General features: G+C 42.2%; 1 protein-coding gene across 1 annotated transcript; it reads left to right on the plus strand.

Moving 5' to 3' along the window:
- Positions 1–396: 396 nt before the first annotated feature.
- Positions 397–5189, plus strand: CCNA1 (cyclin A1; the record flags this gene model as incomplete). Its single annotated transcript, XM_009710306.1, has 7 exons — positions 397–640; positions 867–988; positions 1702–1925; positions 2552–2756; positions 3697–3810; positions 4484–4617; positions 4938–5189. Coding segments are annotated over 7 exons (1095 nt in total), but the record flags the coding sequence as incomplete, so codon positions are not given.
- Between the last annotated feature and the right edge of the window lie 6369 nt (positions 5190–11558).

The raw sequence follows: 11558 nt of genomic DNA on the forward strand, positions 1-11558 counted from the left end.
TGTGACGGTGCCTGAGCGCTTCCTTTTGTTGCTTTGACTTGCTGCCATTTAAAGCAGCAGCTCCTTGCCAGAGCTGGATGTGGAGCAGACCCTGCACTCGCCAGCACGGAGCAGCACCCTCACCTCATTCTCCTTGGTGGTGGGTGCTGAGGGTGAGGCTGCTCCCCTGGCTCCTGACTTTCACCGCACCTCATTCTTTCTGTGAGGAGTCTGTTGTAGCAAGACAGCAACAAGTGGTACCTCTGAGGCACCAGCTGGTGGTTTTTCTAGTGAACTTTTATGTTGTTGGTGTCTGTTAGGCAAGGAAAGTGATTTTCTTTTCTAAAACAAATGATACTTACTGTTGTTTTCCTCCTGGGTTGCCCTCCCACAACATTACTGTGTGCTCTGTTTCAGGGTGCTGCTGTTATCAGGCACTTCTCTGGCTCTGAAAACACCGTTCCTTCATCTGGAAAAGATGAATTACCCAACAGCAAGGTCAATGCTGCATCGAAACAAGGGTTTGCTATCTACATAGATGAACCAGAACAGAAAGAAAACTACAGGTGCCGAGTGGCTGAAGAGCTGGAATCAAGCCTCTGTGAACTGGATACTAGTGCAATGACATCCAGTATTCACCTGCTGCTGGATCTGAGTACAGGTAACTCCTGTCACTACTCAGATGGTATCTGTAGCACAAGTACACGTAGGGTTGTTATGAATTGTGACGCTGGTAAGCTAGTGAGGAGCTTATGTTACAGTAAATAACACTTCAAGGTAACTTGGATTGTGTCTACATGAGGCAGAACGCTTCTGTGCTAGAAATAGCAGGAGAAGGTGAAGAGGCTAATTACAGAAATGTCTTGCTGCTTCATCTTACCTGTTAGGGTCTCCGATGATAGTGGATACATCCTTCCAGTCCCAGCCCGAGGATCATATGGGAGATGCCATAACTCTGACTGTGGAAGAATATGCAGGAGACATTCATCAGTACCTCCGAGAGGCTGAAGTGAGTGGCTTCTAACAACCTTATAGGTATTTGTGGTGTCTCTGATGGGCTGCGATACTGTAATGATGTATGGCTGCCCCAGGATAACCAAAAGCTGCCACTGAACTACCAAGGAGAGAAAGCAAGCAGTAAAAGCCATCTCTGAAGGCAGCACCTAGACAGTGATGAGATCTTCCAGGATTACTCTGTCCCTGAAATTCCCTTCCATTGAAAAATCTCTTTGAGATGAAGAATTCATGTAGATGGGAGTTGAATGCTGCAAAAATACTAAAGCAGCTGGATGTGATCTCACTGATAGCTCCTTTGCTATAATAGTAGTTTTTCCTACCTTTCTGTATCAGAGCAGTAAAGTGCAGTCTCCCAACAGGAAGAGGGGGGGAAAAATGTGATATTTTTGTTGTTGTTTTTAGATCCCTCTGAATGGCTCATATGTGCATGATGCCAAAGGCTGTCCATAGTCCAGGAGGTCTTTTACTATTCTGCTACTAACACAGTAGCTTCTGTCTCTTTCTCTAGAAATACTACTTTCTAGAGATGCTGCTAGCTACTAATTAATACTACTAGCACTATAATTGTAGTTAGTAGTAATGGGTTATTAATAGTGGAACAACTTGTGCTCCTTTTGGAATAAGGATAAAGAATGTTAATCAGCTTAGCCATTGATGGCTGTTTTCAGGGTAAGCGTCCTGATTCTTCAACTCTCTCTCCAACAGGTAAGATTCAGGCCCAAGCCCTACTACATGAGGAAGCAACCAGATATCACAACAGGAATGCGTGCCATCTTGGTAGACTGGCTGGTGGAAGTAGGAGAAGAATATAAACTTCGGACGGAGACCTTGTACTTGGCGGTGAACTTCCTGGACAGGTTTCTTTCCTGCATGTCTGTTCTCAGAGGCAAGCTGCAGCTTGTAGGAACAGCAGCAATTCTTCTGGCTGCGTAAGTGTTTAATCTCCTGAATTTTCAGTGAGCTAAAACTCATTTTTGGACCGAGTCTTTTAGTTTAATTTGAAAGACTGAAGCTTGCAGTGGTAGGTAGCTTTCCGTGATGTCTCAAGATTAGCAATTTTGCCTACTTTGGCACTAGCAAAATTAAACATTTAATGTTTATGATGTGAGGAACTTCAGTGGGGAAACCTTGTAACCATAACAGCAGGAGCAAAAACACTACTGTGTTAGATTCACTGTAGTAGATTCACAGTTGCAATCTGCAAATAGCCTTGAACTGCTTTAAGTAGACAGGGTACCCAACATAGCCTGCGAGTGCCTGGGTTTTTGTCTGGAGTGCATTGTGTTGGTGAGACATTCTCTCTGAGAGCTTGCTATTAGTCAAGAGCCAACAATGTGAGTGTATTTCTGTCTAGACTGATGACTTGGAGTTCCTTTAAACATCTTTGCCCAAATTTGAAATGAAATTGTTACCTAGCCTGGAAGAAGGGCTAAAATAAGAACTCTACACAAATCTTAGTAATGTCATGTGCTCATCCTGGTATGGGTCCAGCAGAAAGCTTTCTTTAACTGTAACTTTCAAGCTGTGAAGTGTGGCTTTTATATTGCTTTTTCAGGAAATACGAAGAGATCTACCCACCAGAAGTGGATGAATTTGTGTATATAACAGATGATACCTACACAAAGAGACAGCTGCTAAGAATGGAACACCTGCTTCTCAAAGTGTTGGCTTTTGACCTAACAGTGCCGACCACCAACCAGTTCCTCCTTCAGTATATTCAGAAGCGTGGAGTCTGTATCAGGACAGAGAACTTTGCAAGGGTATGTGAATTATCCTCCTCTTAGGACTGAGTGGGGAGAAGTGATCTTGAAAGCAGAACCACCTGTATTTCACAAAGTTATCTGAGCAGATGGGTTCTGCTGCTATACTATGCTCTATGAGAAGATACTCTTTCTCATACCAAGTCTTATCTGGGACTGCAACAGGCCTAAAATTGGATGTTTTGTAGACTGCTACCTTCAGTAGGTGACTTGCATGTTGAGACTTCTGGATAAAGGTCTCATGGAAATCCTAAATTTGATCTGTCTGGTCAGGGATAATGCACTGATGAGGCAGCCAGGCGGTAGAAATCTGGTTGTTTTTTCAACAGTGCCTGCATAGCAAATCTGCCCTGGATGTGGTGGTACTACATATTGCTACACGATGACATAGTATATGCTGGCATAATTGCGTAGGCAACCCTGCTTAGAAACCGCTTAACCCAAGCTTATAGCAAAACATCTGACCTGCTGCTTATCTGTGAAGGGTATAGGATTGTACAGTGACTCTACTCCCACAGAGCCCAAATTCTATTTCTTGGAGCTGTCCACTTGTCCCTCACCTCCAAGTGAGGTCCAACTATGTTGAACAAGAACCTCAGAGGATGGAAAGAGTGTGTCTTTGTAATTTTCACAAAACGTTAATTTTCTAAGTCTCTATCTGTAAAATTACATCAGAGCTGATGATGGGACCAGAACTTCAGATTAAAGTGTGGATTGTTTAGGCTTTGACAAAGTGTGGTCTTTCTGTCCCCACTGAAACGTGCTAAAGGGTCTTCTGTAAGACCAACAGGACTAGAACGCTATTTATGCCCACCAGACATGTAACTTGTAGTTTTTTACGTGAAACTGAAACCACTGACAATTTTCAGTGCTTGCTGTATTGGACTGATTGTACCATCTAGGCTCATTCTGTTTGAAAAATTGGTGGTTTTTTCCCCAGTATCTTGCAGAGCTGAGTCTCCTTGAAGCTGATCCTTTTTTGAAGTACCTTCCTTCAGAAACTGCTGCGGCAGCCTACTGTCTAGCAAACTATACGGTGAACAGGTCTTTCTGGGTAAGAACAACAACTGCATGTTAATGAGTAGCTCAAGTATTTTATGTTATCGTTAGAACAAGGTTGAGAAGCAGAAGGAGTAGCTTCAAAGTATGTTGTTATAAAGGCTGAAATCTTAGGGTATGTAGCTGTTTCTGAGCTAATGGGACTACCTGATAAATGAATGTTGAATCAGCCTGAAATATCCTGCTTCTCTGAAATGGGAGGGACCTCACTGCATTGCTCACTCATATCAAGTCTGTACCTAGGGCCTTGTTATTCTTTAATCTCCAAAACTCCTCCCCCATATACAATTCAGGGGCTTTCTGGGAGGGAGGAGAGACATGAGTGTGTCCACTTGAGTGGAGTGATTACACTGGGTGGTTGCTTTAATGCAAGCCTTGATAGGCCTCAGCTGTGTGTTGGAGGAACAGCTTTAGCAGAGAGCAGGATCCAGAAGAGATGTAATGGAAGCCACATGCCTAGAGCAGAAGGAGCTTCTTGTCAGATCTCCTGGTGCCAGGGAAGACCTAGAGGGAAACTGATGGCAGGATACACTTGAATCCTTTTCAATCCTAAAGAATCTAGAGTGAGCACCGATGTAGTGAAGATGGTTTCTGCTTACGTAGAAAATGTATCTTCTAGATGAATGTTGTCTATGATAGAGTAACAGTGATTTTTCTTCTCTGACCAGCCGGAAACACTTGCTGCATTCACTGGGTATTCATTAAGTGACATAGTGCCTTGCCTGACTGATCTGCATAAAGCATGCCTTGATGCTCCCCATTGCCAACTGCAAGCGATTAAAGAGAAGTATAAGCACTCAAAGTAAGTAACCAGGAATCCCATGTTCTGCAACTTGGAGGCTATAAGCACAGGATGACTCTGGTTTAGCAGCTTGGGCTACAGCTGCTGTAGCTGACAAACTTCTCATAGTGGTCAGCTTCTGTTCCTGAAATGAAAGCCCTGTGTCAGCCTCTTGAGGGGAAAACTTTTCTGACCAGAAGAGTACTTCATCCATAGGTGTACAGATGCTTCTGCAATGTTGCAGGATGATTCTCTTCTTCCACGTTGTATTACACAAGAAGGTGATATCTTTAAATTTTTCAGCTGAACTAATATCTCTACTGACTGCATTTCTGTTCCAGGTACCTGCAGGTGTCTCTTCTGGAGCCCCCAGCAGTTCTTCCTCTACAGTAGAGCTGTGGATCCTGGACTTGAAGATTACTTTGTCCTAATCAGCAAAGCTGGTCTAACATTTCATAGAGCACTGCAGGTCATGTGTCTGTAACCATAGTTTTTAGCTAGTATTTTTTAATTAGATGCCTTTTTAAAAAAGGATATTAGGCTGTAGCTCTTAATATAACTGACAGCACTTTTAATAAATGTCTTATTACACTGTTCCTCTGTGGATCTTCTAACTCCATTTAATATCTGCAGTAACAGTGAGTGGAAAGGGTTGTGGTTTTCTACAAAATCATTGTGAGCAGGGATTTTAAACTAGCTGGAGTGGAAAAAGTGTGGCTTGAACCAACACAGCATGACAACTCCATAGACATGGGTGATTTGCTGTAGTATCTTGTCTGTTTCTTCCTCTTCTGTGAGACAAGATCATGTGGCCATGCACAGAACCTATCTTCTGCAACTTGTTTACCATATCACAGCAAAAATGTCAAGATGCAAGTCATCTATGAACTCTGAACTTGTGTGCAGAAGACCACCAATGTTGAGGTAAAAGTCAGACTTCCCTTTATGGAGGCGAATAGGGGGAATCATCTGCAGGGAGCTGGAGGAAGGGGAGACTGTGCCTGGCAGAACCTTAGAACACTTCAAATGCTGGTGGACAGACTGCAGTAGACAGCAATGCTAAAAGCTATGAGGTACTGGGACAGGGGAGTTGAGCTAGATAACGGCTGTGTCGTACTTGTGGTATTGAGTAGTCTTAGGGCACGACTGTCTGAGATAAGCTCTCCTGCCACTGGAGCACTGCTGAACATGTCTGCAGTCTCTAGAGAAACCTCAGTCTTGGCAGGAAGGAGAAGGTTGATGGGACAGGACTAACTACCTATCTTATCCTGAGCTGCTACACTGACTTGTGCCCCTCAGTTATTCATTAGGTAGTGTTTTAAAATAAAACATTACCTTGAGTACTCTTAAATACAATCCCTGTACAAAGTAGTTTAAAAAAAAATAATCAGTTGGTCATGTTGATCAACATGTAGAGAACTATATTCAGCTCATCTACATGGCAAGGTAAGTCTGAGGCATTCTCTTACTGTAAGAGTTTAAAACCTTCAGTGCTTACTGCTTCCTAAGAGTAATCTGTACAGGGCATTATGTGTTTCCAGCAAGAATGTGATTAACACTTGACACTAACATGCAATTCAGCAGTCATACTAAGTACCAGCTAACAAGCCTCTTGCTTTAATTTTAAAACCTGATTATACCAGTGCGTGTGTCATGAGGCTGTTCTTAACTTCAGGGGTTTCACTTTCCTCTGGGTAAGACTTTCTTCCACCTGCCTCCTCCCTGTCCAGGCTGGTGAATGCTCCTAGTAATGCAAACCCTTGTATTCTTCCAAAATGGAGGTAGTGGTAATGACTGATTCACTTGTCTTGAAGTAAATATCCTTTAAGGGAGAGGACCATTCAGTTTCAGCCTAGCCTATACAGTTCTTCATCTCTTGCTTCAAACACTTTCTAGCTTTCTAGTCAAGTAAATGAATCTGTCTTGGCATTTACTGATGATGGATGTGACCAGATATCCCATGCTTGTGTCTGTGGTATTCACTTTATGGTGGGGCCCTAGATGCATGAATTGTCTCCATGCAATGAATTTCATGGCTTGTGGATGAATATCTTGAAGGTGGGCTACAAACTTCACTCATGCCTGCAGCCAACTCCTTTACAGTCAGTGGCTCAGTAGGAAGGTCAGAGCCAGTGGTGCCTAGATTCAGTGGGGAGTGGTGAATTTCTTGGTTGCCTGTTTCACAAGGGAAGGGTGAGTGTACTGAGCAAGAGTCTTGCTAAATCTACCAGGCTTATGAGTACCAGCTTCTTTATGGTGTTTCAGGCTGAACGTAAGGTGTCCTGAGACCACATGTTGGTAAGTCTTACTCTACTTGTAATAGTGCTTACTGGACTGCAGTTACTGTAGTGTTGAGTATTTTGGAAGCGGTAATGAATGTCTCAAGAGCAGAACTGTTTTCCTAGTGTTATAGCAGTTTGAAGGTATTTGTATGGTCATGTCACAAGAGTAATGGAAGAGATGAGTTTTGATCTTAGGAACAGTCTATGGCCACAGGCATGTCTCGTCCTGGGCCAACAGATTTGGCGCAGCTAACACAATAGGAGGTGTCCAGGTCTGAATTTACTAAATGTTTCACCATGTGGTGTCTTCCTAGAAGCCAAACATTTTTTCTTTTACTTAGCTGCAAGACAGACACAATAGTTGTGTTGTATTTAACTTCCTTGAAGCTTTAATTCTCCGGTGTACCCACTTGCCTGATTTTTTTAAAAAATTATATCTGAAGAAGACTGTGCTTTGTGTGCTTTCTTGTTTGTTTTGTCATTATTTTGCAACTGAGCTAGTGGCTTAAATATTATTTTACTCCAAAGGCTAAAAAGGGAAAATGAAAAAAAGCTGAGTAATTCAGGTGAAGAATTGCATAATGCTGCAGTGTGAATGCTAATAACAAGTTGGTGCAAGATGGATTAAAGTTTAATTTGTGAGACAGAAGAAACTGATCTTGAAGTGGTCTCATCTGGGATCTATGGGTAATAATGACATTTTGAATGTTCCTGCTCTATTCTCACTTCCTTTTGTTGTGTTTGGCTTACTCAGAGCAAGGAAGAGCCTTATTGCTCTTGTATGAATGAGCCTTGACTCTTCCAAGGTGAAAACTGGGTGCTATCTCCTCTCTCATTCTATGTGAGTCATCACACTTAACTCTGGCCTAGCCCTCATGTGGGCTCTCCTCTGCAGCTGGTACTTGACATCAAGGTATAAGAGATGCTTCAGTTGAGCATATTGCGGTAATGAAGGTGAAATAATGCGGTTTTATTAAGATGAAGTGCTTAAATGCAGATGCAAAAACACTTAAAGTACTTAAAAGATGTACTGAAAATAAGTATACAGGAATATGGATTTGTAAGGAGGGAGATAAAGCTTCCTTTTGGGTTGCTTTCAAGTCTTCATTGATGTAGTGCCTATATTATACAGGAAAAACTAAGACCTGTAAAGCTCACAGCCTTATGTGATGTTTGAAACAAACAGAACCAGACTTCTTGAAGACAGCCATATCCTGGAAAAGAAATAAAGGGGAACCAACATTAAAGACTAAGCAGAGACAGTCTCAATTCTTGACCATCCCACTTGGTGGCTTGTAGACCACATCCACAAATAAGACCTCACTTTTTTTTTGTTTAGCAAATATTTAAACTGTTGCAGTTTCAGAAATGTCAAGCCTGATCTTGCTCAGTCAGCTGTGCTGTGAAGATCAGTCTGATTTCCTGCACGTGTATTTCAAATGCTGAATATTGACTTCTCCTCAGTTAAAATGCATTGGGACGATACACTGGGAGTTAAACCTACTGGTGAGACAGGCTGAGTGCATCCAAGGAGCTTCGAGTGATCATTCAGTACTCTAAGTGGAATTGAGTTGGAATTGAAGCATGAAGGATTTTAACTTTGACTATGATGTTCAATTCAAGAGCTCTTTAACACTGGTATTAGAAACAAACAAAAATCTCCCTAATCTTATTTTAGCAGTTTCCATACTGTCGTGTTGTGACCCAGATGTGCTGTGGTTGCACGATCCTCTTTCTTCTGTGTTGTAGATAATTTTTTTAAACCAATAACTTCTAACGTGAAATATTGTAGCTGTCTCTGGTGTCCTGACAAAGCTGTTCCTTATAGCTGGGGATATACTGTGGGTCCATTGTTCCCTTTGATTAAAATGGACAAGCAGAACTCAAAATAATACTCTGTGGGAAGGTACTGATTTAACAGCTAGGGTCTGTTTGTTTTCCTCTTCTCTGGAGTGAGTGAAGTATGTCTGAGAGGTAACTGGGTAATTGGAGGATGATTTAACTGTGGGCAGGACAGTTAAGCTGTTAATTCATGACTGAAGGGTGTCTGCCTTGCTGGGACACCTGGCTGTGTGATTACCTGCTTCTTGTCGGTTCTACGAATGACTAGAATTAGCTCTGATCTCTGAGGTTTGTACTTACTTTAGCCAGTGACCTTGAAGCAGCTTGTGAGGCAGCTCTTAAGGATGAGAAACAAGCCAGCAGCATCAGTAATTGCTTCCTGGAATTAAGCTTTCTGTCTTGCAATTTTCCTCAGCACCTGCTGCCCCAGAGCAAGATCATCTTTGCATACTGAAGAGCTGTGCAGATTCTGCTAGGCAGATGTGAACTGGAGGAGGTACAGACCCATCTCCTACCACTCAGATGTTCTAGAGCCCTGTCAAGTTGAGTCTTATGAACTGCATTGGGTTCTCTGCTAGTTACAGTGGATGTATGTATTTTCCCATTGCATCAGACAATTTTCGGTGAGATTCTTAGCTTATTTTTAGCTCTTGTCTGCTTCATAGTTCTTCTCTTGTATGGTCAGCTCAGACTTTCTCTTGGATGCTTGTTCAGATTGCATCCACTTAATATACAGAATACAAAGCTTTGCAAGATGAGATGCCCATAACGAACACCCCTGGCAACACATTTACGGAGGATATGCACTTTGTCTGATGTTCCTGCGGAGATGTAGAGGAATATTGGCTTAGAAAGCCTGTATGATGAGTAGCTAATATGGCCAGTCCCAGCTCCTCTGTGCCCTGCTTGGGGTTTGTCAGTGTAGATGGCAGCAGTGTAACCATTAAGAGAATTAGCACAGACAACTTCCAGGACAGTCTACAGAAAGATACTGAGCATAGGATACAGTTAATCCTAAAGTACATGTCTACCTTCATCAAATTAACTTGTGTCTAAACTAAGACAAGAAAGACCAGGCAGACCTGGCCCTAATCGTCCTGAAGATGCTAAAATTATGTTTCTGTCCTGGATTTTTGTACAGCGTTTGTCTACCTAGGCTGTGTTGGTACTGAAAAATAATTGTGGGCTGAACAAGGGCTGGTTCCTGGCCAGATGTCTGTCTCCATTTGGCTTGTTTCCGTGATCCTTAGGGCTAGCTTTTTTTTAAGCAGATTTGTCCTGGGGAGAGCTTGTTAGAACAGGCTGAAATAGTCAGTGTGAGCTAATGGGCTGTGGGTGGCCGTGTTCAGTGCTCATGCTTGCTGTCGGCCCCTCTTTTGTCTTAGCAATATGCCCAGCATGACCAAGTGTCCCTGTCACTAATGCCAGTAAACACCTAGCTAAACCATAAGGGAGTCTTCAGGCCTTGTCCTTCAGATGTTCAAACCCTCTTTATTTGAACACAGGAGCATTACTGAAGCCAAGTGCTGGAAGAACAGGCTCGTGATAAAGCATTGAGTTCTGGCAAGAAATAGTCTTCTCCCTCCACCATCTGCAGCCAAGCTGCCTTTTCTGTTTGTTTATTATTGTTTGTGTGTTGATGTGTAAATAACTAGAAAAATTAGGAAAGAAAGCCCTAGACCCCACAGTATTCAACAGATTAGGCATTTGATACTAATTAGTGAGCTGTTTACAGTAGAATACTTTAAACTCTAGCCTTATCTAGGCAGAAACTGGAGTGTGGTGTGTCTCTCAAAACAGAATTGTCCTCCATTTGGTTCTTTTTGTCCCTCATAAGGAGGATAGAAATATCTGACAACTAACAAAATGGATGGCAAACCAGACTGTAGATAAGCAGCACCACCAGTGCTGTTCTTCCATGTGATAATGGAGTGAGATGTTGAGATGGCAGAACCAGGATCACTCCAAATCACACTTGGATAGCACGTGTTTAGGAGCAATATACCTGTCCCAGTGCCATGATGTACTGTCACCTCTATTTACTGAAGAGGCACATAAAAAATTTCTCATACAAGAAATGATATTGAGCTTTTTATTGTGTTAAACCAGAAGCAAAGAGCAAATTGACTTTTAAAAAATACTGGTGATACTGTATTCTGATGGTATCCAAAGAATAAAACCAGAAGAGGGCACCAGCATCCTTGGTCCGTGGCTTGAGGGGAAAGTCAACCTCAGTGTTTCCCAAAAGGATGCTGGGTCAGAGCTCAAGAAGGCTATGTGGCCTTGGACTCATTTTTACATGTTTTTTGGGTAGACCAGCAACATGTGAGATCATTGCAGCAATACAGTTATGTTCAGTTCATTTTTCATTAAATGTAACCAGGCTTTAGTAAAGCTGCAATGTGAGGTTGTCAGCTGTGCTGTTTAGCTCTCATACGTGGTGCTCCAGGGATACTTGAAGAAAATAAATGCGGCTTTTCAGAACATCTGTAGTTTTGTAGTGTGAAGTTTGACTTTTTGCACTAGTTTATCCAACACTTTCAGTTAGATCTTTTTCCTGGCTATACAAATCAGGCTACCTGATGTTGACTTAAACTTAACCTGCTTCAGACAGGATAAAAATACGATGGAAGCTGTTAATGTTCATGACGTAAGGGTTTGTTGAAGCAGGTCTAATGGAGAAGCATCTCCTTATATTGCAGGTTGGGCAGACAAAGCTCTTCTAATATTATAGAGCTTGTATGGTTTATGCAGGAAAGAGGAGAATTCCTGTCAGATGATTCAGACCTATTTGGAGGAAGCGGGATAAAAAATTAAAAATCAATGATAATTTTTAAG

This window comes from Cariama cristata, unplaced genomic scaffold, assembly GCF_000690535.1.
Source record: "Cariama cristata isolate BGI_N322 unplaced genomic scaffold, ASM69053v1 scaffold13671, whole genome shotgun sequence".
NCBI classification, from domain to species: domain Eukaryota; kingdom Metazoa; phylum Chordata; class Aves; order Cariamiformes; family Cariamidae; genus Cariama; species Cariama cristata.